The 25599-nt window shown below is 49.9% G+C and overlaps 10 protein-coding genes across 10 annotated transcripts; 5 read left to right on the forward strand and 5 right to left on the reverse strand.

The window, feature by feature from the left end:
• Nucleotides 1–975: 975 nt before the first annotated feature.
• L228DRAFT_251068 (hypothetical protein) lies at nt 976–2959 on the reverse strand. The gene has a single exon (XM_018333472.1). It carries the CDS (start codon nt 2805–2807, stop codon nt 1296–1298), a length of 1512 nt encoding a protein of 503 aa, XP_018185029.1. The 5' UTR covers nt 2808–2959; the 3' UTR covers nt 976–1295.
• A 140-nt stretch (nt 2960–3099) lies between these two features.
• Nucleotides 3100–5132, reverse strand: L228DRAFT_224672 (tryptophan synthase beta subunit-like PLP-dependent enzyme). The gene is made up of 3 exons (XM_018330352.1): nt 5019–5132; nt 4313–4903; nt 3100–4246 (listed from the first exon to the last, which is right to left on the reverse strand). Exons 1-3 carry the CDS (start codon nt 5073–5075, stop codon nt 3224–3226), a joined length of 1671 nt encoding a protein of 556 aa, XP_018185030.1. The 5' UTR covers nt 5076–5132; the 3' UTR covers nt 3100–3223.
• Nucleotides 5133–6169: 1037 nt separating this feature from the next.
• Nucleotides 6170–8176, reverse strand: L228DRAFT_251070 (hypothetical protein). Its single transcript, XM_018333473.1, has 2 exons — nt 7803–8176; nt 6170–7743 (listed from the first exon to the last, which is right to left on the reverse strand). The coding sequence occupies exons 1-2, from the start codon at nt 8087–8089 to the stop codon at nt 6270–6272; spliced, it is 1761 nt and encodes a 586-aa protein (XP_018185031.1). The 5' UTR covers nt 8090–8176; the 3' UTR covers nt 6170–6269.
• A 503-nt stretch (nt 8177–8679) lies between these two features.
• Nucleotides 8680–10218, forward strand: L228DRAFT_271273 (Metallo-dependent phosphatase; the record flags this gene model as incomplete). The annotated part of the gene is made up of 5 exons (XM_018335515.1): nt 8680–8836; nt 8937–9414; nt 9492–9843; nt 9896–9961; nt 10027–10218. The coding sequence occupies 5 exons, from the start codon at nt 8680–8682 to the stop codon at nt 10216–10218; spliced, it is 1245 nt and encodes a 414-aa protein (XP_018185032.1).
• Nucleotides 10219–10911: 693 nt separating this feature from the next.
• L228DRAFT_44040 (hypothetical protein) lies at nt 10912–11583 on the forward strand. Its single transcript, XM_018336602.1, has one exon. The coding sequence runs from the start codon at nt 11050–11052 to the stop codon at nt 11386–11388; it is 339 nt and encodes a 112-aa protein (XP_018185033.1). The 5' UTR covers nt 10912–11049; the 3' UTR covers nt 11389–11583.
• Nucleotides 11584–14560: 2977 nt separating this feature from the next.
• On the forward strand, nt 14561–16312 carry L228DRAFT_215027 (aldehyde dehydrogenase; the record flags this gene model as incomplete). The annotated part of the gene is made up of 4 exons (XM_018330058.1): nt 14561–14619; nt 14746–15145; nt 15215–15804; nt 15871–16312. 4 exons carry the CDS (start codon nt 14561–14563, stop codon nt 16310–16312), a joined length of 1491 nt encoding a protein of 496 aa, XP_018185034.1.
• Nucleotides 16313–16910: 598 nt separating this feature from the next.
• On the reverse strand, nt 16911–17356 carry L228DRAFT_44114 (hypothetical protein). The gene has a single exon (XM_018336603.1). The coding sequence runs from the start codon at nt 17244–17246 to the stop codon at nt 17019–17021; it is 228 nt and encodes a 75-aa protein (XP_018185035.1). The 5' UTR covers nt 17247–17356; the 3' UTR covers nt 16911–17018.
• Nucleotides 17357–17432: 76 nt separating this feature from the next.
• Nucleotides 17433–17822, forward strand: L228DRAFT_251075 (hypothetical protein; the record flags this gene model as incomplete). The annotated part of the gene is made up of 1 exon (XM_018333474.1): nt 17433–17822. A coding segment is annotated over exon 1 (355 nt), but the record flags the coding sequence as incomplete, so codon positions are not given.
• Nucleotides 17823–19152: 1330 nt separating this feature from the next.
• L228DRAFT_241702 (phosphoglycerate mutase-like protein) lies at nt 19153–20973 on the reverse strand (the record flags this gene model as incomplete). Its single annotated transcript, XM_018331345.1, has 1 exon — nt 19153–20973. One exon carries the CDS (start codon nt 20971–20973, stop codon nt 19153–19155), a length of 1821 nt encoding a protein of 606 aa, XP_018185037.1.
• A 1467-nt stretch (nt 20974–22440) lies between these two features.
• L228DRAFT_251077 (hypothetical protein) lies at nt 22441–25515 on the forward strand. Its single transcript, XM_018333475.1, has 4 exons — nt 22441–22598; nt 22748–23280; nt 23332–23985; nt 24055–25515. Exons 1-4 carry the CDS (start codon nt 22541–22543, stop codon nt 25177–25179), a joined length of 2370 nt encoding a protein of 789 aa, XP_018185038.1. The 5' UTR covers nt 22441–22540; the 3' UTR covers nt 25180–25515.
• The last annotated feature ends 84 nt before the right edge of the window (nt 25516–25599 follow it).

Below are 25599 nucleotides of genomic sequence, written 5' to 3' on the forward strand. Positions count from 1 at the left end.
GCTTTCGAGCAAAATGAAGAATGTAAGCGAACATCCGCGAAGTGGTAGTCGAGGCCGGAGGGAGAAGAGGCCCCCTGAAGCCTCACCTTCCTCAGCGCAGCAAGAAAAGTCTTCCCCTTACGACAACTATTCTGGAGTAACACTTGAACAGGCTCTTTCACAGCCTCTCCCAAGAGGAAATCCCCCCTTGATGTACAAGACCGGAAGACGCCCACGAGAATTTGCCGCAGCGATGCATGAAGGCGGTATGATCTGAGCTTGTCTCATCCGTCCATTCATATAAGACCGAAACCAAAAATATGTTAGCCCTTCCTTTGCCAGAACGATACCGTTTACGAGCCACCTTATGAACCTTTTGACGATGTTAAGAGCCATTCCACAGAGGGCCGATCTGAACAGCCTTTTGAGTCCGTTGCATTCTCTCCTTTTTTTTTCTTTTTTTTTTCTCTCTCTCTTTTCTTCTGTCTCATCACATAATCATCAACGACGATACCCTGCCATACAACTGCCATGCATGCGAGATATCTGTATCCTCCCTCGCAGCACCCACAGTCATGTTGGTACCTGAGCACTGAGCATTGAGCAGCATCTTGCCTGGAAGCCCCCAGTTCTGAAGGGGAGCTGTATAAGTACTTACTAGTTGAATTGTGATATTTATTTCATTTTATTTTATTTTTTTCCCTTTTAGGCGTTTTCTAAACCCCTCTCTTTTTCCACCCTTTTTTTTTCTTGATTATTTTTTTATTCTGAATCTTTTCCTTTTATATCCTATACTTTAGCGAATTTTTATCTCCATCTCCAATTTCATCTTCCAATGAATACCAATCAAATGAGATAATCCAGATTCTCCTCGAGCTTATGCACCTTATGTTGTCAGACATTCCGTTGACAGCTGTTAAACTGGCTGATAATCTCGACATGTACTTTAGTTAGACAGTGTTACGGCACAATCGATAAGTTAAGTAGTAATTGTGTTTCGCGTGTTATTCAGATTTCGTCAGTTCTGTCTAGACTTTAGCCAAGCACACTTTTTTTTGCTGTTTTATATACAATATGACTTTGACTGTTCGCTGGACTTTGCCCTATGATAGCTCCCAAAAGAGAAAATAAAGGAAATAAAACCTTTCGCATAAAAGTAGAGTGGTAAGTATAATAAATGGAAAGTCGTCAAAATGCCAAACTTTAGACCTTCAGACCCTGAATCCTCCAAACAGATTCTCAGAATACAAGAGAACCCCTAACAACAAAAAAATCCCTAAACAGTTAAAGGAACCCGTGAGAAACGAGACCTAGCTTCACCATCTGCGCCATCCTTTCCCAGCCCCATCCGGCTGGGACGACGAAAAGTCACCGCCCTGTCGCTCGCGCTCAAGACGCTGGTCGAAATCGCGCTGTGCTTCATTCTGGGCAAGTTGTCGGTCTTCGTCTGTCGACGAGAACGTGAAACTATCGCCTGCGCCTGAGGAAGAAGAGGAGGTAGAATCAGAACCACCAGCACCGCCGGATAAACTGCTTAGTCGTCGTTGAGCCCAGGTGTTTGTTGCAGGCTGGCGATCTGCGGGAGGATACTCGTCAGGGTTGGGCTCGCTGGTCCGCGAAGCCCCTGCGGCTGCTGCTGCTCTGGACCATGCGCCGCGTTGGTGGCCTGCGTCGGGATGCGCAGACTCGCGGCGGATGCGGTCCCATACGGATCCACTAGTTGCGTCAGCGGCTCCTGCGGGAGGTCGGCGCTGTGTGTTTGCAGTGGGACTCATGTCGTCGTCGTCTTCGTCGTAATTAGAGGTGGATGCGTAGTTGTAGTCGGCGTGGTCGCGGGGATCGTCGTCGAAGAAAGTAGTGCCGCGATTGGTGGAGGATGAGGACGAGGAGGTTGGAGATTGTTCAGATGGAGGAGGAGAAGAAGAAGAATATCTGTTTGCGCGCATCTTGTCGACCGTGGCTTGTCGCTGGGTCTGGAGACCTTGCATTTGCTGGTCTGACATGACAGAGGTATCTTGGCTCTTGGATAATGCGGCCACGTCAGAATACGTGGTATCGTCGCCGAATCCTCCTGCTGTAGGGCTCGCGTCATCGTCGCTGCTCATACCCGCCGCAGGAGCTGATGATCCAGATTGCGGTCGTGGATAGCCGGGATGCTGCTGGGATGGAAATCCTCGGGGTTCGTTCTGATGATGATGATGATGGTCAGTCGGTGGGGTTCGCAGTGGGCCATGTTGTCGGACGCGTTCCGCAATGGCATTAATCAAGTCTGTTAGACGTGGGTCTCGCTGCTCGCCGACGGCTGCGACGGTTGCGGCGTAGGATCCTACGACAATACCGCCGAACCAAACGCCTAATACGCTGTAGCAGCCTACTCGGAGTGCATTCCACAGCATCCGCGCTTGCTCGCCCTTGATGCCAAAGTAGAATTGGTACCTGTTGAATTCGGGATTCGGTTTGATAAACGGGAACCGGAACTGTTCGGCCGTGCGGTATGCTTGGATCCAACCTGCCGCTAGACCGACTGGGCGGCCCCATGAGGCTATGGATTGCATCTTTCCACTCCAAAATGCCAGTGCTTCGGATTCATCCTGTGTGGTTGGCCTCTTGAGGACCTTGGACGCAGCGCGGATGCGGTTTTCAATAGTATGCGCGAGGTAAGTCTGGTTGTACCCGAATAACGGGCCTAAAATGGGGACCGGTTTTGGGATCTTGCTTGTGTCGATTTGTATCGAGGATGTAGCAGAATTGGAGGAGGAAGAGGAGTAGGGGTCGCGATCAGAAGGCGGAGAAGAGTCCGGCGAAAAGCCGGCGTCGTTGAGAACCATGATGCTGATTTGTGGAAAAGGGACGCTTTAGATTTATGTATATGTTGATCCGGTATCTCTAATGACTGTGTAGATGCTCCATTGAGCTCAGAAGAAAGATGTCAAATGCTTTCAACTGGGGCAATGACGAAGAGTTGTGGGGTTGGGTGAGTATATGCAAGTGCTTTGTGTTTGACCCGAGGAACCGACATCCTGACATGGTGACGTTAAGGCAGGGTCTCGCTGTGGTCAGAGCTTGTACGGCAACCACCTAAGTCCAGTATGGCAAGAATATCTTCATAAACCAAAAAATGCATATTTTTGTCTATTCTCAGCTAAAGGATATAAAAGTGACATGACCTCGTAGTCTAATTATGTTAAAAAGGAAAAAAAAAAATTGCTGCACAAATGATGACTGCTTTTCAGACACCCTATATTTACGCAAGACCCATCTCCTTGGCAACTTCTTTCCGGACAATCTCCCGGATGCCTTGCCAACCAGAACCTTCCTCCACATCAATGACTCTCTTCTCCTTTTGCTCCAGACCCTCAAACTCCTTGGGGATCGCAGCACTGAAGCTGAAGCCCTGCACGTCTCTCAGAGAAAGGTCGACTGCTTGCACAAATTTGGCCGGGTGAGCGGTAGAGAGCGAGATGTGGTGGGTGTTGGGGGAAGCGAGGCGCTCAATGAAGCGGAGAGAAGCCTGAACACCGACGGCGGAGTGAGGGTCAAGGATGTAGCCACCCTTGTGACGAGTGCCATCTTCGGCCTTTGCATCGCTGTGGGCTGCCGTAGGGGGGTGTGAAGTGTAGAGCTGCTTGATGGTCTCAACAGTGGCCTTGTCTGACACACGCTCACTGTCAAAGTCGCGCTTAGCGCCCTCGAGAATGGCAGGCTCGACGCCGAAGCCGCCATTCGTCTTCAGATCATCAAGCCACTGCTTGACCTTCTGTCCAGCAATCTTTCGCTGCTCGGTCTCGTCACCCTTGCCGTAAACCTCCTTGGCAAGGTACCACAGCAAACGTTCAAAGTTGCTGCTGACCAGAATGTCCATGGCCGGGCTGAGCGTCTCCTTGACACCTTCAACCTGTGCCTTTGCGCCATCCTCCTTAAGGCCATCGAGAGCCTCACGGCCCTTGGCAGCCTTCTTCTCGTAGTAGCCAGTCTTCCAGAAACGGTTCAGAATGTCATTCTCATTGGTCGCGACAATGAGTTTCTCGGCAGGGAGACCCATGCGCTTGGCAAAGTAACCGGCCAAGATGTCGCCAAAGTTTCCAGTGGGGACAGTCCATCGGACCTTGGAGCCGGGAGCGAACTTGCCGGAGCGGAGGAGGGAGAAGTAGGAGTGGAAGTAGTAGGTGGTCTGGGCAAGAATACGAGCCCAGTTGATAGAGTTGACGGCGGCAAGGTTGTGCGTGGCATTGATCTCAGGGTCAGCAAAAAGTGCTTTGACAGCGTCCTGGAAATGTTTCTGTTAGCACAACGAATGCGCATCATTGAGGTGTCAGCGCAGGGCATTTCCTACCTGGCAGTCATCAAAGGTGCCCTTGACAGCCAAGTTGTGAACATTGGCATCGAGGACAGTGGTCATCTGAGCCTCCTGAATGGGGCTGACCTTGCCCTTGGGGTGCAGAATGAACACGGAAACGTCCGTCTTGCCGCGCAGGCCGTAGATGGCGGCGGAACCAGTGTCACCGCTGGTAGCACCAACAACGGTCAAGTGGTGTCGGTCCTTGCCAGTCTTGCCCTTGTTCCGGCGGATGAGGAAGAATTCGAAGAGGTTGCCAAGCAGCTGGAGGGCAACGTCCTTGAAGGCGAAAGTCGGGCCGTGGAAAAGCTCAAGAAGGTGCAGCTTCTTCTCTTCGTCCAGAGTGACAATAGGAGTCACATCGCGAGTGCGGAAGGTGGCATAGCTTTTCCGGATAATGTTCTTGAGGTCTTCTGAAGGAATCTCGGCGGTGGAAATGTAGAGCGACATGATCTCAAATGCAAGATCCTCGAATGAGTGGTTCTTCCATTTCGTTTCCCAGTCAGCAGGCAGACTGGGGATCTCCTCGGGGATGAAGAGACCTCCGTCAGAGGCAAGACCCTTGAGGACTACATCCTCAAAAGACAACTAATGTTTGACATGTGAAGTTAGCATGACTCCATCCCCAAATTGTCTTGACTCCTGACGCCCTCAAATCACGCAAGAGTGCAAAATAACACCAATCAACAATAGGAAAGCGTACATCGTAGGAGCCTCCGCGAGTGCTCAAATATCTTTGCGACGGTGTGAAAGAAGGCATGATGATGCGTGAATTTTACAGGTTCAATTGCTCCTGGGTCATCCAAAACAATTAAACTGATGAGCAATAAAGTTACAAAAGTAGAGTCAATTGGCGGGCCGATAAACGGAGAGTCAGTCGACAGCAACGAATGAGCGTTCGGCTTATCTGATCTTAACAGAGACTTCCCGGCATCTTTGCTGTGAGCCCCTCCGGGCCTGGAGACCAATAATTGCCCCACCATGGACCACACTCTCACTGACTACGGTACGTACTTTTGGCCACCCGCGAAAAAAAGTCAACGGGAGTGAAGGAACTGTCACCCCCTGCACCGGACCGAGATGACCGGCATCTGCCGGGTAACACCGTGACGGCTTCCCATTCTGGTCTCGTAACAGAAATTTTTCTTCAGGTCTTGGCAGCCCTAAGCGAGACCCTGCCAAACAGCATAAATAGAGCTCTCCCTTTCCAACTCTTTTCTTTTCTCTTTAGTCGACTTTACTTCGTGAGTCTCCCCCCCCTAAAGAGTGCAAATCAACACTCTTTGCTCTACTCTGCTCTTTATGCAGTTGTGCATTTTGAAATGAATCGATTGCTAACGTGCGTCTTCGCAATCTACAGATAGAATCAATTCTATAGTAAACGTCCTCTTCTGAGCTCCTTACCAGAGCCACAGAATCTCCAACCTGGCTGATGATCGTATTTCCCCGGTGCCCTAGAGTGAAGCCTTTTACTCTCGCCTTTGTTCAGATCTGACTTTGTCGGTGACGAATTAGAGAGTGGTGATGATCTCGACCCTCTTTCGACTTAGACTTCGGTCGGCCGAGGAGGGTGGGTGCTGGTGGAGGTCTGACAGGCTTGCTTTTGCAAATTCTTTTTGGAGACAATGGGCAATGGTGGGGCGGGAAGATTTTGATAGAAATGAATATTATTCCTTTACAAATAATTTTGTTACAGTTTCCGTGTAATGTGACATCAATGTATTCTCGAGTGTGTTGTTTTCGTAGCGAGACAAAGTCCGATCTATACAAGGCCATAAGACTAAAATATCGGGTAGCTCATGTTGTTCTTCATACTTATGATCGTCAAGTGGTACCCGTCGTTCGAAAATCAGTGTGGTATCATTGGATGCCTTATGCGGCAATGGTAAAATATGTTCTGAGTACCTGTCATATTACTATGGAGTTATTCATGTGTTGCACATGCTCAAGCTGGCTACGCTGTGGATGCGTCGCCTGCATTCCCAGATCCTCTTCCTGCGCCGCCGCCTCCGCGTCCTCGACCTCGTCCACCTTTTGCTGGTATCGCTCCTGAATTTCCTCCTGCATGTCCCAAGCTACGGCCCTCACTTTTGCCTCCTTTGGCACTTGGTGTCGAACGAGCCTGAGGTTTTCGTTCAACAATAGTGACTTGACCTTGACCGATGCTGACTGGACTGGCCTTAACGGCGGCTTGTAAGCCTTGAGCATCGGCAAAGTCAACATATGCAAATCCCTTGCGCTTATCCATCTCGACCTTTGTGACTTTTCCGTATGCGCTCATAGATGTAGTTACCAATGGCTCCGTGATACCTTGTGAGACATTTGCATGTTTTAGGAATGCTTGCGTAGGACCGGCAGAAGTTGATTGCGTAGGAGCGTTGGAAGAAGCTGTGTTTGCTGAACTTCCCTTCGATGCCGGCCGAGATGCTGCTTGTCCCCCTCCGGGTTTTCCAGAACCCGGCTTCTTCAAAAGAGTGGGAGCTGGAGAGGGTGTCTGTGAAGGAGTAGTAGACGAGACTCCACTCTTTTCCGTCTTCTTCTCTCCACGTGCGCGCTTTCCTTCGCCTTTGGGAGCCCTCGTGCTAGTGGATGCTCCCTTTTCCGTTGGCGCTGGCGAGCTAGGTTTTGTCGCTGGTTCATCTTGCTTGGAGGAGCTCTGCGCTCTAGATGATGTTCCGGCCGAAGTAGTCTCGGTGCTTGTTTCCCGCTTTGATCCACGTCTGCCACTGCCACTTCCAAGCCCCAAATCCCTTTGCAGTATCTTTGCAGCGGCGCTTGCATTTCCGCGCTCTCGTTTCCTCTCTGTCTCTTTGGACGGAGCCGCGGCAACAGTCGGGGATGAGGGTTGGCTTCTCTTACTAGGGGTTGAGGCCTCCCTGCTTAGAACCTTGATAGGGTCCTTGGCACCCCTCTCCGCTCGTGCTTCGCGCGAACCCTTCTTCTCTTGGCTGGAGGCAGCGTCCTTGCTACTCTTTGTGAGGATTCTCTTTTCCGAAACTCGCTCGCTTCTGGATTCTTTCGATCCCCTAGAAGTAGTACTTGGCTCCTTGGTTTTCGCGGCTTTCTTCTCTTTAATGTATTGAACAAGCGGCGTAGTCGTGGCCGCCTCTTCCTTTTTTGAGGTCGATTCGGGCAAATTATCAACATTCGGTGGCTTCTGAATTGGGTTTGTGAGACTTTCGAGAAAGTCGATAAATTCGGGATCCTGATCTATTGTGCCCTGTCGAGCATCATTTCGACGACGGCCGTTCGGGATTCGTCCGTACGGAGCAAATTCTGCTGTAGGTGGCGCTAATAAACAAGGGTCTCTGAATGTGCCTTTTGCATCGTGAAAAGTAGTATTGCGCACAAGTTCTGAAAGCGCATTGAGATGAGTCGTGTCGGTCAAGTGGAGGTAAGCTCGAGAAGGGCGTGAAGGTTTTGCCGGACTGTAGATTTGACATCAGCGCTGCATCTTTTCTGGAAGTGCTTAGAATGGTATCTGTACTCTTTGGAGACCTTGCCAGGCCGGTATTGCGCCCAGTCAATCTTTCCTGCTCCTACTTTCCACTCATCGCCCAAAGCAGTATCGAGTTCCGTAGCGCTAAATGCTGGTGGAAGCCTCCTAATTATCACCTTTAATCGGGGCGCATTCGATCTGCTAGAGCTTGTCTTTGGTGTATTGCCCGCCGATGTACCTTTCTGGATCGCCGAGGGGTTCACTGCAAGAATCCCGTTGACTGGGCCATCAGCAGAAGGTTTCGCTATCGAAATAGGCGCACCAGCGGCAGCCATACTGATCCCGGACCAGAAATGTGCCAGCTGATGGTGTTCCTTTGCCGGGTAAAAAGGAATAGACAATTGAAAAGTCAAATTCCAAATATGAGGCAAAAGTTGCTGATATCTTCAATTCACAGGATAGCTTACCGTTGATGGTTCAGACCAGATGTGCAGTTTGGCTGCCGTAGTGGATATGTGTACAGTAAGCGATAACGGAGATCCGGGAACAAAGTACCTGGGACCTCCGCGAGGATTTCGAGGGCGAGTGGACTTGGTCATGAGTTGCCATGCGACGCCAGGGTCTTGACGTCTCATATGATAATTACACTTGACCGGAATATACTGTGATCACTCATCTAATCTCTAGCTGTACCATTTCCCCCTTGTATGTCCTGCACCCTTTGCAATTCGGTCCACATCGATGCTGACCTTAATAATTGCACTGTAGGTGTGAAGCTAGACGCTACACACAAGACGCTCAGCCTTTCACGAACTGTGACCCAGTGTCCCAGCCAACGACATAATCTTTGTGTCCAGTTGCACCACATTCTCACTGGACATATTGCATCTAGAAAGGCTCGATATTGTTTGATAGTGCGCCTATCATGCCAAAAGGCGAGCAGGTGCCCCAGCCAGGTCCAGCGCGGCTGGCGCCTGGGGCGGGTCCAGATGAATGGCTTGAACAGGCAAAACAATGCAAATATCTTCCCGAGGCGGATATGAAACGGTTGTGCGACATTGTCAAAGAATGTCTGATGGAAGGTAATTTACTGGCCTGCATCGTAGCGCGGATGCCTACGGATGCCTCGTCGACGGACGTCTTACTCCTTATCTAGAACAAATGCTTACTTTGAACATACAGAATCCAATATCCAACCAGTCAAGACCCCGGTTACCGTGTGTGGTGATATTCATGGCCAGTTTTATGATCTCCTCGAACTATTCCGAGTGGCCGGTGGCATGCCTAACGACACCCATGTGGAAGCTCCAACTGTGCCAACAAATGTTATAACATCTGATGATATTGAGCCTCCAACGGAGATCACCGACCCGAAGTTAAAGCGAAAGCTGAGATCAGGTGGCGCCAAAGAGCAACCAACAACTAGTGATGGCGGCGACGATGTCGATGAGGAGGGATCAAGAGGACGTCGAAGAGGGTCGGAAGCAACATCAAGCTACAGTAGAAGCACGAGGGATGATGATTCCGGAGTCGGAATGCGTGGCCGTGGCCAAAGCGTCTCAGGCTCTGGGCAGCAGAATTACGTTTTCTTGGGCGACTTCGTCGACCGTGGATACTTCAGTCTGGAGACATTTACGCTGCTTATGTGCCTAAAAGCAAAGTAAGGCGGCAAGCTTTTCCTGTCGAATCATAACTTTGAGCTGACGGTTCGTTTCTCTTGATTAGATTCCCTGATAGGATTACTCTCGTTCGAGGCAACCATGAATCACGGCAGATTACGCAGGTTTATGGATTCTACGAGGAGTGTCAGACCAAGTATGGGAATGCTTCTGTATGGAAGGCCTGTTGCCAGGTATTTGATTTCCTGGCTTTGGCTGCCATTGTAGATGGAAAAGTGCTCTGTGTCCACGGTGGCCTCAGTCCGGAAATCCGGACGCTTGATCAGATTCGAGTCGTTGCCAGAGCTCAGGAGATTCCGCACGAGGGTGCTTTCTGCGATCTGGTCTGGAGTGACCCTGAGGACGTTGACACCTGGGCCGTGTCACCTCGTGGTGCCGGTTGGCTATTCGGCGACAAGGTCTCATCGGAGGTAAGCATCTCTCGCAACTCACTCTTTCATTGCCCCGCTAACAAGTCTATAGTTCAACCACGTCAACGGCTTGCAGCTGATCGCTCGAGCACATCAGCTAGTTAACGAGGGCTACAAGGTGAGCATTTACATGTCCAACGCTGCTATACCACGTCGTTGGCGTCAGCTGACATTACTTTCTAGTACCACTTCAAAAACAAGGACGTGGTTACGGTGTGGTCCGCTCCCAATTATTGCTACCGATGCGGCAATGTAGCATCAATTATGAACCTCAGCGAGGATCTCAACCCCAAATTCACCATTTTCAGCGCCGTACCCGACCACCAGCGTGCTGTGCCAGCAGGCCGCGGTGGACGAGGCGAGTACTTTTTGTGATGTGCATATGAGCGATGATTACGACGTGTCCGGAGATGAACGCTACGACATGACAGCGGAGGTGCGCGGGCGGTACTTTTGAATATCCATATCATACCATGTGCAGCACCGGGGCTTATGCATATTGATCCATACAAACGACATGCGCTCAAAGACTTTGTTGTTTGCTTTTCTTTTCATCTCCTTTTTCTCTTTATTCTGAACGCGAAACCCGTGTTTCGACTCGATTACCCTTTGCGCATGTCAAAGATCTCTCTTCGCATTCGGAATATCTTGCATACCGGAGTTTTCGGGAGGTACAAGATTTTCCCCAATACCTGTACCATAGTTGTCTCTTATCTCATACTCGCCGCGGGACAGCGGGGGCCAGGTGCAGCGTTGTCTGGCAGCGATAACTCATCGGTCAGCTGGGCTGTAGTTTTCGCGAGGCATATATTTGTTTTCTTTTCTATCCTTTCTTTTTTATTGATGTTGCATCTGCTTCATAGCCGATATGAGAAATATCATCACAGAATACCTTTGTAGAGATTAGAAGAACTCAACAATGGTTCAATTGCTTCAAGTGCTGTATTCTGCCCGGAGAGTTGGGACGGGTTGTATATACTCCGCGTGCAAATAGAAGCGGTTAGCGTGAAAAGTGCAAACCTTTGGTATATAAAGTTGTTAAGCCCAAAAATATTTTGGCTGTAATGGTCGTAAGTCGAGGAGGTTGCCGTATCCCAGCGGACCTCTCCCCGATCACACCAACGGAAGTACGGTGTCCGGTTCGAACTTTGTGGTAGTTCTCAACTCGTGCGGGTAACCCACGAATCGCTTGTGGAGCTCTAAGCAATGAGAATGACCCTTGAGGGAAGCAATTCTGCAGAGACATTCTCACCATGGAGTGGCGGCGCCGGATCGCACCGACTTCTGGTATGGGACGGGTTTGCTGGGCTGGTGATCAACTTTTGCCATTCATTTCTTTCCTTTTTTTTATATATTTTTCTTATCCTATTCCCTTATTCCATCTGGATGGAATTTTATGACAGATATTTGGGAGCTCGTTCTAGAAATAATTCCATGATCGAATTCCTCCTTCGTGGTTCGAACCACGATCGCCTCAAAAGCATTACGGTTGGTGGTCAAAGCCTACAACGCAGCATCACGGTCCCTCGGTCGTCACCAGAATAGGAGACACACATTGCATCATACAGGTTGACGATCGTCCATAGAGCGTATTAAATTGAAGAATATGTGGGTATTAATTTCAGAGTACGTATGGCATTGTTGTTCTGTATCGGAGTAAGGTATATGCCAAGGTGAATAGTTTGAGTGTTAATTCTTCAACTCAAATTTATAAATCATCTGTGAAAATATTGTGCATTATACTTATTTTCTACTCCACATCCGAACTTGAGGAAAATTCAAGACTGTTTTATGTATCTAAGTAAAGTCTTAAGAAAGTTTTGTAGAAAGTACAGGCGTTCACCATCGCTATAGAAACTTGAAGGGAAAAAAAATAATAAAAAAATAAAAGAGGAAATTTATTTCATCATACATCGGTCTCGTGCAAAATTGCAATGTTGCACCGTGGATACAACAGCGTCATGACGGTCCCAGTGGGGCTTTTGTGGGTCCGGCTTCCTTTAACAACCACACCAAAGGCAATTTAGAGTCAGGTACGATATGGACAGGTTACGACATACGAGAGTGCCTCCCTAATTTTATTGGGCAGAGTCAAGTTTATTATCAATGGACCTCCGCTGTGCGCCCGCCAGATGTGTTGATACCGAGGTTCAATGAGTGCATGTTTGCAATGATATTTGGAATGGCACAACTGGGGTTCGAAACAACGAGATTTGTATTTTCACAACAATGGAAGGGCCATATAAAGCAATGAGCCAAACTGGAATCAGGTACAGTGTAGCTGGCCGTGCAGTCTTTGAACAGGGCAATATGTTATTCTTCCAGAAGCTGATAAAGTATTTTTGGAAGCTGATCTTTCAATACAATCTATGACCAGTTCGTAGGACGTTAGCTAGGGATGGCAAATACGACTTCTACAATGCACGAGAGGACATGGTTGAGCGAGGCGAAACATGGTCCATTCTATTCATACAGAGGCAAGGAGTCAGGGTCAACGGACTTAAGGAGGATAAGCAGTCCGCAAAGGGAGCTACACGCTGTATCATGTCCGTTTTGAATGGAAAAGTCGACATGGGAGCTATGAGGAGGAGGGGGGTGATGACATGTTGGGACGATCCCTTCCGCTTCCCAACGACATCCCGTCACCCGTGCCGGTCGAACGCAAATGCTACAGACTTAGAACCGCCCACGCATATCAAAGAGGGTCTACAGACCCAGGGAGTAAGCTCGAAACGACTATCATCAGCCACAATGTGGTCAAATCAGATCTTGGACGAAAGGAAAAGCGGAAGAACTAGCAAAAGGCACAGGAGGATGGCCACGACGGACTCTCTCCGGCGTTAGTGAACCTGCTCTTTTTTGGTTGGGGCGCATCATTTGCGTGTCCATATGACAATGTGGGGTAATCTGCTGGGAAAGAACCTCGAGTGGGGATACCGGATTTTGTGTTAGTTTCGCCCCACACCAACGCTGTCCGTACTGTACTGATAATGAACTGGTTCAAGGGATTCAATTATCTCGGAGAGCGAACAAAACCAAATGCTGGGATCGTTCGTTTTACAATGCTTCTTTTGGGGACTCACTATTGATTTTCAAAAGGTGCAAAACCCGTACATGGCTCAAGGATGCAGCGACAGGGCGGGTGTTGCGACCCTGGACATGTTCGGACCAAAGGGACTGTTTACTGCGTCCATGGGTTGTGGCCAGCCACCAGTAGCGACAGCCTTCGGGCCAAAGCACCGCATCCGTTCAGACGTACCATAAACGGCGGCCGCAGGGTCGAGGTGTGATTGATGCCTATTCGCTGCCTATTCTGCCGTGAAATCTTCGGCTGTGATGCACCCTGTCATCCGTGCATCGCAATTTGGGGTCCATCTACGAAGGGCGCGGCGATGTTTACGGCCGCTCCATGGGGGAGGCAAATGTGGGGACAGACTTGCATCCGACGTGGATAAGCAGGGTGAGCCAGTTAGCGGGGCAGGCAAAAATCCACCTCAATGCTCTTCGTTGGTCAATTTATTATTACTGATACAACCCTGGGAGGCGAAACACCAAAAGGGAGTCGAAAGTGGATACACTGAGGGTCATACGAGCTTTTACTTGGCATGAGGACCTGGAGCGCTGCCTGGACACGTAGATTGGGATTGGGGGCATGAAGAAGGTAGGCACTCAAATTGTCATCCGCAATGAGCATCTTGGTGTCTGGACGCTGCGTTTACTTTCGAAATTCTATAGTTGAAGTGAGCGAAGATTGAAAGCATCAGGGTCCAGCATATGAAGAAGCAGAGTCCAAACCGGGAATTGACCTTGTAGGCGTTGGCTATATGGACAGGATATTATGCCTTCTCTGCGCGTGAGGCAATACCTTTCATTCTGTCTCTCAACGCTCTCATGCATCCCTGAGGACCCGATGATAACAATGGGGAGGGGAGGGGAGAGAGAAAATAGAGAAATGACTTGTATGAACGATTGATGGGGACAGCAGGGGCAGGCGAAAAGGAGCTGCGTAAACTCCGGCCAGGGTCTTGGCGCCATCCAAGCTGCTCCCCCCACCAACATCCACGCACCACAAACTGTTCTTTGTACACACATTCACACGCACACCCACCCACCCCACCCAAAATGAAGAGCGTGTGTCTCCCTAACTGTGTCGGGCATTAGCACATCTAGCTTTATTTTGGCATTGATTGATCTTCCCACGCCAATGTCAATCCTACCAATTCTCCGCTCCACCTTTGGTGTTGCCAAAAACTAAACTTACTCCGCGCCGGCAACTATGTCAATCTCTGCATTATCCAATCAGATGATTTGTTTTACTCTATGATGCCAGAGAGCTTCCTATAATTCTTTTCTTTCCCCTTCGGTCGGCCGGCCGGCAGGCGCAAGGAGCACGTTGCCCCCGTTCGTCCTGTATCCATGGATACCCACGGCCTGTCGGGCGTCTTCTTGCTCCATCGAAACATGTAGCTCTAAGAGGGGTCTCCCGGGTCTCGTGGCCTTTGCCACGCCCTGGTGGTGCGGCCCCTCCCCGTATATAAAGTCTTTTGTCCATCCTTCCTGCCTCCAGGCCTACCCTTTTCATTCTCCCAGCTCTCTCTGCTCTTAATCTCCTTCACTCTCACCTCAATCTACATCAGATCGCTTCGTCATTGAATTACGTCTTTTTCTTGATACCATTAGCCTTTTTTTTTCTTCATCCTTTCAGTAAATCGTCACAATGCTTTTCTCTCACATTGAGACGCCCCTCACGGGCAAGTATGAGCAACCGACTGGACTGTAAGTGTGCTCTCTTTATGTTTGATGAGCCCATTAAATAATTGCGGCTCATCGTCATTTCTTCCCCCTTCTTTTGTGTCACTGAATATCAATGCTGAGCGTGGCTAATTCGATTCCCATCCATAGCTTCATCAACAACCAGTTCGTTTCTGGCGTTGATAAGCAAACCTTCGATACCATTAACCCCGCCACCGAAGAGGTCATTTGCGCCGTGCAAGAGGCAACCGAGAAGGATGTGGACCATGCTGTAGAGGCCGCTCGCAAGGCCTTTGAGGGAGAATGGAGCAAGGTCACCCCCGAGAACCGCGGTCGCCTACTCACAAGACTTGCGGACCTGTTCTTGGAGAACATTGACATCTTGGCCGCGATTGAGTCCCTCGACAATGGCAAGGCCATTTCCATGTCCAAGGCTGACGTCACTGGCGCTGCTGGCTGTCTGCGCTTCTACGGTGGTTTCGCCGACAAGATTGAGGGCCGAACAATTGAGACTGTTCCGGAGACATTTAACTACACTCGCAAGGAGCCGGTATGTATTGCTCAAGATTTAGACGTTACCAATGTATCTGTTCGTTTTGGCTGATAATGTTACCTTTAGCTCGGTGTCGTTGGTCAGATTATCCCCTGGAACTTCCCTCTGCAAATGTGGGCCTGGAAGATTGGTCCCGCCATCTGCTGCGGTAACACTGTTGTAATCAAGTCTGCTGAGCAGACTCCTCTCTCTGCGCTCATGGCTGCCAAGCTTGTCCGTGACGCTGGTTTCCCCGCTGGTGTCATCAATGTCCTTTCTGGTTTCGGAAAGACTGCCGGTGCTGCTATTGCATCGCACATGGACATTGACAAGGTCGCTTTCACTGGATCCACTGCCATTGGCCGTACCGTCATGAAGGCTGCCGCCAACTCCAACTTGAAGCTCTGCACTCTCGAGCTGGGTGGCAAGAGCCCGAACATTGTTTTCAACGATGCCGATATTGACAATGCCATCTCATGGGTCAACTTTGGTATCTACTTCAACCACGGCCAGTGCTGCTGTGCTGGTTCCCGTGTCTACGTGCAGGAGGGCATCTACGACAAGTTCCTTGCTCGTTTCAAGGAGCGTGCCGAGGCCAACAAGCTTGGTGACCCCTTCCACCCGGACACCTTCCAGGGCCCTCAGGTGTCGCAGCTCCAGTTTGACCGCATCATGGGGTAAGCTATCCTGTCCAATGTAATACAATTTTTCTTGAAGAAACGATTTACTGACGCTCGGTATAGCTACATTGAGGCAGGCAAGAAGGAGGGTGCTACTGTCGTTACTGGTGGTGAGCGATGGGGCACTCAGGGCTACTTTATCAAGCCTACCATCTTCAGCGACGTCACTCCGGAGATGTCGATTACCCGCGAGGAAATTTTCGGCCCCGTCTGCACTATCAGCAAGTTCAAGACGGAAGAGGAGGCGATCAAGCTGGGCAACGACACCATGTACGGTTTGGCTGGTGCCGTGCACACCAGAGACTTGAACACTGCTATCCGTGTGTCGAATGCGCTCCGTGCAGGCACCGTCTGGGTGAACCAGTACAATGCTCTCCACCACCAGCTTCCATTTGGTGGCTACAAGCAGTCTGGAATTGGCCGTGAGCTCGGCGAGGCTGCGCTCGAGCACTACAGCCAGACCAAGACGGTGGCTATTCGCTTTGGCGATGCTCCTTTCGCATAGAGCGGGCCAAAAATATCCTAAATGAAAAATTGGAGGTTTTACTTTCTTTTGGCGCTGGCGCTTTATTCATGATGTTTGAACAGGTTTATAGGTCTTGACACGATTAGCTGGGTTTCGCTCGTCGGTTTGCAAGCAGGATGCTCAGCGTCAAGAATGATTGAAATTAGTTGTTTATGAATTTCAATAAATGAAGACATGATTCATGATCAATCTTTTGGACTATTGATGGATATTTCGTGAGTCTGCAAATGACTGTCAATGTCTCCGTAGAGCCCTTTGATTATCGATAAGAAGCGGCACATGCAATCGGCAAGTTCCCTTTCTAGTCCTCTGTCATTTAATGCCGAATGCTTATATCCGAACCTTACGATCCTCACGATCCTCTTCTCTGTCTTGTAATCATTTTATTACTCAGTATTTTATATTCTTCCTGTTTTTGATCAGCAAGAACGTCTGCAATCGAATTGGAAGTCAAGATTCATTGAATTGACTGGACTGGAATCATTACAGACTATACTGTTTACTTCCTCACCTGATTGATGACGGAAGAGCCATCCGCCGAAGCACGCACGGTATCGGCTTACAATTATCTATCCGATCTACTCACCTCTAGACCCGCCGTGTCTCGCGGACCCTGGTCACCTTAATAGCTTATATTATTGGTACCGTACACTGTATATATTTGTTGGTCCCTGCGGTCGTACCGTCAGACCCAATTGGCTTCGTCCCTCGGTCTCTTTATTTCTCCAAGAGCAATCATACAGACACCATACACCAAAGAGGTGAAATAAGTCCAAGCGGAAAAATCAATTCCAGACAAGGACATTAATTTTTTTAAGCTGCCGTTTGAGGACGTTGACAGCCAATCGATAGTACGGCTTTTTTGACTGCTACTTCCATTGAGTTGACGGATCTGAGTCATATATAGTAACATACCCTGTCGTCAGACTATTTGTGACTGCTATTGGGACGCATACTTTTTGTTTTCTCAGACGACCACAAAATATTATACCTTCATCCTTTCCCTAGACCATAGGACACATCGGCATCGAAAATTCTCCGGAGAAGAGGAGAAGAGCAGGACACATTGACTTTTAACAACAAGAAAACCACCAATAGGGCCACAACATCAACACAACAAAAAGGGACGCCAAAATGCCGACATTTTACCCGTCCATCTCCTCGAATCTCGCCGACTGGGCATTAAACCAACCTCTCTTCTTCACGGCCTCGGCGCCTCTTGCTGGCCGACACGTCAACATCTCCCCCAAGGGCCATCCGCGGAGTACGTTTCGCATCCTGGACGAGAACCACGCGGCGTACATTGACGCGACGGGATCCGGCAGCGAGACGATTTCGCATGCCTACGAGCCAGGCAATGGTCGCGTGACGATCATGTTTTGCAGCTTTGGCGCCTCGCCGCGCATTATGCGCTTCTTTTGCAATGCCAGTGTGGTTGAGTGGGATCAAGGATCCAGGTGGGACGATGCGGTGAAGAGGTTTGGCATGACCAAGGAGCAGGTGGAGACGGTGGGTGCGAGAGCGATTGTCTTTTTGGATGTGTGGAAGGTATATTCCCATTTCTTTTCTTTGTCTTTTTCTTTTGCCTTTTTCTTTTCTTTTCTTATCCTTTTATCTTTCTTTGCTCTCCCTTGGCACTTCCCTATATTCTGGTCTCTCGTATTTTTGTTTTCATGCACATTGCTACATAAAGTCATTTGACTAATGATACTGATTCAATGCAGGTCCAAACATCCTGCGGCTTCGGCGTGCCCATCATGTCTCCTGACAGCAAATCCTCTACTGCTTCTTCTTCGCCACCATCTAACGCTACTTCAATCACCATTACTAACGCCCCACCCTCCTCCTCTTCTCTCCCTCCAACATCACCATCCTCTGCATCTATCCCATCATCGACCTTTCCAGACGCCAAGACCGCCACTGGCACTACTACGACAGCGGCAGACCCCTTCACCGACCGCCCGACCATGACACACTGGGCCGCGAACAAGATCAAGAAAAACCAACTGCACTCGTACCAGCGCGACTGGAACGCGGCAAGTCTGGACGGATTGCCCGGCATGCGCCGCGCGCGGCGGGATAAAGGCGAAAAGTTCCTCGTCGTGGGTGATGTGCAGGCGTGGCTGCGGCGCGTGTTTGGTGGGCAAAAGGACGCGGTAATGGCGGGCGTGGTGCTGGGGTGGATTGTGCTTGGGTTGGCGGTGCTTGTGGCGAGAGTTTTGGGATTTGAGAGGCCGTTGGTGAATTTTTGAGGTCCATCTCCCCACCCCCGAGGGTCCACTGTCTTATCACTGTCTTATTTTGGAGAGGCCGCTACGTCGGTTCTGGAGGATCTGAAGGTTCTGAAAGTTCAGAAAGTTCTAGAGGGCCAAGACAATTTCTTTTTTGGTTTAAAGGGCGTAAAACGTACGTTATCTTGATAGACCTGTTTTAGAAATAGTTCACACGAGCGTAATATTCATTTCTTTACAATCAGATATATCGCATAGACTAGAGCCTATACCTATATATACAACAGTGTACGCCGGAATTGCGATCGTAGGACTCGCGCGTATATAGAGAAGCAGGAACTGGGTAGACCATAAATACTCCGTTTCCTAGGGAAAGAAAGAAAGAAAGAAAGAAAGGGAATCATATTGTAGCCTTGACCTGGGTAATACGGAATAAGTACAAGGCATATAGCTGGGATATAAATAAATCGAAAAGTAGAGCTATTAAAAGAGAGAAGAATAGCGAGAAACAGATAAGAAACGAACCAAGACGGGGGGAGAGAACCAGAAAAGAAAGCTAATCAAAAGAGAGAGCCAAAAAAAAAGTAATTACACCCTGTCGTCAATGCGCACTGGTTTCGTATACGGATCGACTCCGATATCATCTTCGTCATGGTCATCCAGTCTCGCGTGCCGTTGGCCATTCCGCTGCAGACCAGAAATTTGGCTCCATGAGCGCTCCGGACGAGGTGGGGCTTGTCCACCTGCGCCAGCAGCAGCAGCATTACCTGCACCACCAGCTGCGGTTGGCGAGTCGGACAATTCCCAACTTCCTACGCGCTCATGAGTTCTCGGCTCGACCGCGACACCTGCGGCATTCTTGACAATAGTAAGGTCCGCATCCGAGTCCATCTTTTCTGGGCCCTTGAAGCCGCCGAATCCGGAGCTTCTTCGCCTGCCGTTGTTGCGATGGAAGCGGACTCCGAAAAGGAGCATGGCAATTGCAAAGGCAATCATACCGACACCGAGAGTGACAGCAGCGCCAATGACTCCTGCGACTTGAGGCGTCACGTTGCTGTCCTTGTCGTCGTCATCGTCATCATTGCCGCCTAGACAAGAGGTGGAATTGTCGCTTGTATATGCCATGCAGAATAATGTCCATGCCTCGCAGACGTTGCACCACTGGGCAATGTCCGAGAGCGCAATTGCCTCCATTTCGGTGGAGAAATCGGACCACGACATGTCGGTCTCGCTGCGACCACGACCAAAGAGCGGATAAGAAATCATATCGGCGTTTTCATCGGTGCCGTTGCGGAAGAGAAAGCGCACCATGAGATCGTCAGTCTGAGGATACGTTTGGTTGTTGCTAGCGGGGATATCGATGCTGAAGAGCTCAAAAACCATGGAACTTGCATATTCCGGCAGTCCGTAAAAGTTTCCGGAAACCATGGGCAACTGTGCGAGCGCAAAAAAAGCGAGGAAAGGCTCAAATCCACCAAACATGACGTTCAGCTTGTTCTCAGTGCCGCCAGTTTCGATATTGTTGGCAAGGAGCCCGAGAGCCTTGGAGGCAAGTGTTCGTCCGGCCATGGCCCTGATGCCCCCATCGGCGGTCAGGTTTCCGTTTTGCGCGAATTCCAGCTGGCTGGCGAGATTGCGGAGGTCTTGCAAATCAGAGTCCATGAGGAGAATGCTCCGGATTGTCATGTTGTGCTGGTAGCCGTAATTGGCATATTCGTAGATTGGATAGGCATTATAATAACCAATGGATTCATTCTGGAACACTCCGTCGAGAATGGTCGCACCCAGATTTTCGTAAAAGGTATTCGTTGCAGCCGCGGTATCGTAAAACTCACTAGTTGCGTAGTACGCCGCGCCGGATAGGGTGTATGCTGTGCAATCTTCGTCGCCTTGCACCCAAATGCTGTTAGGGTCGAGCGATGAGGTCGTCTGGATCAGTGGATATTGGTATCCGCCCAACGGGCTATCAATCCATGTCCCATTTGCAAGGATAGACTCGGTGAACGGATTGATGCTTGAGCCGTTGAAGTCGCCGGTAGGGGGATACAAGCCCTGGACAAACGCCTGCGCAGAAGCAGCAACGTATTCGTCGTCGGTCGAGAGAATATAGAGATCATCATTGTTCAAGGATGTTGAGATGCCCGAAATCAAATCAGGGCCAATAATGGCATTCAGTGGCGATGACGGATCGTTGACAACGTAGCGGTTTCTGAAGACGGAGCCCGCTTGGTACATTTGCTGAGCTCCAAGCGGTGTCAAGGTCAAAGAGTTCGAAAGCGCAATGGGCGTACGCTCTCCATGCCGCGTAAATATGACAGAAGCATGCACCCTCTCTTTGTAGCTGTCTTGAGTCTTCACGCCACGCAAAAAGACAAGCGCAACAAGCGCACTGACAGTAGAAAACCACATTATTGCTTCAAATATGCAAAGTAACACGGTCTAGCTACAGTGAGCAAACAGACAGCATGGAGGTTGAAGCATAAAAAAAAGGTATCATGAGCATTTGCGGGCGCAACAGCTATTTGAAAGAGAGATCCTAGGGAGAAGCTCATTGCAGCACGGCTACAGCTCCTCCGCCTGACCAACCATCTTGGTGCATAGCTCAAGCCTCAAGCGTGTGTCTAACTATACAAATTGCTTTAGACGGCGGAAAGTGTTTGCTTGCGAAATCAACCGTGCCGACAGCCTTAACGGCTGACTTTTGATTTGGTATCGGGAGCCACACCGTCTTTACATCACAACACGCAGTTGAGCTTTGGACCGAAAAGTCAAAGCTTATCGCAAGCGGCATTAGCCATGCCAGAGCGATATGCAATAGTTGGTGTACCAGTTCGGAATGGCTCTCAATAACTGGGAAAATGCCAAGAAATGACATGGAGCTTTCGCTCCCTGTCCCAGCGCGGGGGCAGATAATGAAATGCTTTGCGCGGGCCTGTTGTTTCACACGCCCATGCTGACACTAAACCTTTCCCCAAGGCGAAGATATGCCGCAAGCATTCTGCTCATAAATTCTGCCTATTGCATCATTTCACTCAAGAATCGCAAGCTTGAGCTATCAGTCATTATATGTGGCGGGCGTCTCTCGCTTTCCATGCTTGTCAGACTCTCTAATCGCAAAATACTGCGGTAAGAATGCGGAAGCACCCATGGCGGAAAAGCACCACGCGAGCGGTTAGCTAACCATTGGTGAGTGATGTATCAATACTCTCGCAAGCGTTGAGAAGGACATCTTGCTGCCATACAAAAGTAGCAAAGAAAGGTTCAGAATGCACGCAGAGGCATGGGTAGACGTTGGGTATCAAAAGCTGTATAGGTACGATTACCGCATTGCATCGGGCTGGCAAGGAGCTTATCAGCGATCCGTTTATTAGTGAGAGTCACTTTACCCGAAACGTGGACCTCGAGCTGAGCCAAGGCAAGCCACAATGTCCCCCGCACGTAGCATATTTGCTTTGCCCTACGACTCTTTCCTTTGTCCTGGTGACGGAATTGAGACCGACAAGGCTGATAATGTGCAATGATGACGCTCATTTTCGACTATTCTGGCATATGCAGGTTGGAAAAATCATGTCTGAGGTTAACACGAAGGTTGAAGTGAAAGTGGAGTTGAGATGATTCCTGATAAAGAGATGATCTTATCTTAGCTACGACAAGGATGTGAGGTAAATCTGCATTAATTGTCTCTAAAAGGAAAGTAGTTTCCTGTCAGGTGATAATTTTCCAAAAGAGGAAAGAGATCTCCATTAGTCAAAATTTGACAGTCATTAGCCAATCACAGGCCCGTTCGGCTGGCAAAGTGCGAGAACTTCTGCTTGGGGTAAAATTTCGTCTGCAGTACGTACAGGCTGATCCTTCTTGCCCTCATCGCAGGTTTGGGGCTTAGGTCAAGGGCTTCACGAGATACGAGTGACGATACCTATACGCCCAGAATACGCCCCCATTTCGATCCCAAAGGCTGAGACCGCGCCTCTAGGCCATGGCCGAGGCCGTCTCTATAGATCACACTGTCACCGACCCTCCGGTCGCCCATGTCGGTGAGTTTGCGCCGCGTCCTGTTGGCGTTTTGACATCTCGCTGCGACGGGGTGGTCCCCCCCCAGCGACCAGAGTCTGGCGTCACGACACGGATTGATCCCAGTCAAGTTCATGACTGACCGAGGGGCATTTCACCAATTGCATTCTAGGTCCGGAGCAAAATTTCGATAGCCTAGCTCCTCCGGAAATTTCGGAATCGCATGATGGCGATGACACGATCGGCGCGCGATTGAAGAAGAGGCGACGGACTTCCTCCAACACAGATGACAGCTCGGGAAAGAAGTTAAAGCAGGCATTGGAAGCCTCAGGACATGCCTCCATTCCAGACTCAATTCCCGAGTCGCCTTTTGAGCAACATCCGGCCCCTCCGTCCCATCCGCCTTTGCCAGAGCTGGGTGACCCGCAACCGCCGCTGCCGAGCATTGAGCAACCGGCCGTCTCTCAGGAGGTCGTGCATGAGCCATCGCAGACGGACTCGACTGTTGATCCTCCTCCTGATCCTTCTGCCCAGGACCCCTGGGAAGCTGCAATTGCTGGACTGGTAGATTACCAGTATCGCAACGAAACGAACGCAGCTGAACGAGAAAGCGATGGCCATGATGTCTTCGACACAAACAATTGGATGTCCAACGATGCCATCATGCATCTTAGGGTTCAGAGTCTGCCAATCCTAGACAATCTGGTTCGTTCCCAAGGATGCCATGCCGCCTGCAGTCTACTAACGTCTCTCCAGTCAACACAGATACTTTCTACGCTGGCGAAGAGCTCGTATCAGGATATCCTCACTATTGTCACGGAACCTGACTCCGACGCGGGTCACGCATATGCTACGCTCAAGTCTCTTTTTGACCACACGAAAAAGGTTTATTCCCAGCATGAGCCTTTCCTGTCGGCTTTCGACTTGAGTCTTCACGAGCAGGCTCAGCATGATACGATCCGAAAATCCAACCTCGCAACTTTCGTGTCTAGTGTCTTTGGAAGCCAAGACGTTGGTTTTTATCACCTGAATGAATTTTTTCTTGAGACGTTTGTTCCAGATGGGGGCCGTCTTCTGAAATCGCAGGGCGCATTGTATCTCGATCTGAAGACTCAAGCATACATCTCGGCCATGTCAAATGGCGAAAGGACAAGGGAAGAGATTCTAGACGATCTTTTCCCAAAGGACTTGGAGGACCGTTTGCTTGGCCGACGGCCAGGTGCCAAGCAACTGGCGCCCAGTGAGCAAGACTTTGTCAAGCGTGCCTACAGTAGGCGTGACCACCTCTTGGCGGAACCGAACGACGAGGAACATCTATCCGCATTGCCCGATAAGTATGTCTGGGAGGATCTCCTACGTGAGGTCTGCAACTACGTCAGTAAGAATTTTGAGTCAATTGTGACGCCTCAGGTACGTTCTCCCTAAATAACTTCTCGCGTTTCCATTGGACCACAAGGTTAATTCTGTTATTATCTGAAGGCCTCAAGAAACCGGTCCTCGTACTCTGGGACGGAATTTCAGCCCTCCATTTCGGAGGAACCCCCGCAATATACTCACGATCAAAATGTGCACACTGCAACCCAGGGCTACGATCAAAATAATGACGATGTGGTTGCGAAGGCAGCAAATGCTGTTCGAGTTGCTTTATATGGCACTCAGCACGAGGGTCATGCATCACACACCCCGCCACAAGAACAGCATCAGCCTGTGCAGGAGAACCGAGCCCACATGCTCTGGAATCATGATCCGAATGCCGCTCAACATGCGAATGCGGCACCGGCCATGGCTCAAACACTGGGCGAAGTCCCTGATATACCTTATCACACTCAGACTGCACCTACTCAAGTTCTCTACGAGCGAGCAAGACAAGCTGCCACCGCCAAGGCTTCGCCGAACAATCGCCGTGCTGGTCTTCCCAGCCAGCGTCGCCCTTGGACTACTGAGGAGGAGAACGCCCTGATGGCCGGTCTCGACCGAGTCAAGGGTCCGCATTGGAGCCAGATTTTAGCCATGTTTGGCCCGGGCGGAACGGTGAATGAAGTACTGAAGGACCGTAATCAGGTGCAGCTGAAGGATAAGGCGAGAAATCTGAAGCTTTTCTTTCTCAAGAGTGGCATAGAGGTGCCGTACTATCTTCAATTTGTCACTGGTGAATTGAAGACCAGAGCACCTGCGCAAGCGGCTAAACATGAAGCGCGCGAACGTGCTAGGTTGAAGGGCGAAGAGGATCGGGCACACATTGAAGGCGTTATGGCTCTCGCCAACGGCTCTCGCGCTGACAGCACGGAAATGAGCCCGGCGGCGACGTCTATCATGTCACAACCACCGCAACATCACCCGACTGCCCAGCACATGCCTCAGCAATTATCTCAACAGATCCCGCAGCAGATGCCTCAGCAAATACCCCAGCCGATGGCACAGCCAATGCCACAGGAGATGCCTCAACAGGTTCCACAGCAGATTCCCCAGCAGCTTCCTCAGCAAATTCCCCAGCAGATCTCTGAGCAAATACCTCAACAAGTCTCTAATCCTGATGCCGACTACGAAAGGCGGCTCGAGCAAACGCTCCGAGCAGCGGAGTTTACGGGTCAAAGCGAAGGTTAAATGGTTGTAACGCTCTTTATTTTGATGAAAGGTTCAAGGCGCGGAAAAGGTTATGCATAGCATTCTGGCGCGAAAGGTTTGTATTTATTATATTTTCCCTGGTTTGTTACGGAAACATCAAGTCGGGTGATCTGACTGGTCATGGTGCGTCCGCTGGGTTTCTGAAAAGTTTTGAATTTGCTTTTTGCTCTTTCATCACCGTTTTGCCATTCTTTCCCATGGTCTGGCTCCGGGATGTTTGGAAATGGAGGTGCTTCTATGGACGGCGTTAAGGGGTTTTAGCTACTTCTTTTCTAGTGACACGAAGTTTACGCAAATGTACCATAACTATTCGAATAATGCGATGCCTTCGCCTTTCTGTTCGCATAGATAGGGCCATGTAGATTTCGTCAATTGCCATAGAGGTGAATAAACTCTTAT

Source organism: Xylona heveae (genome assembly GCF_001619985.1).
Source record: "Xylona heveae TC161 unplaced genomic scaffold L228scaffold_13, whole genome shotgun sequence".
Classification (NCBI taxonomy): Eukaryota; Fungi; Ascomycota; class Xylonomycetes; order Xylonales; family Xylonaceae; genus Xylona; species Xylona heveae.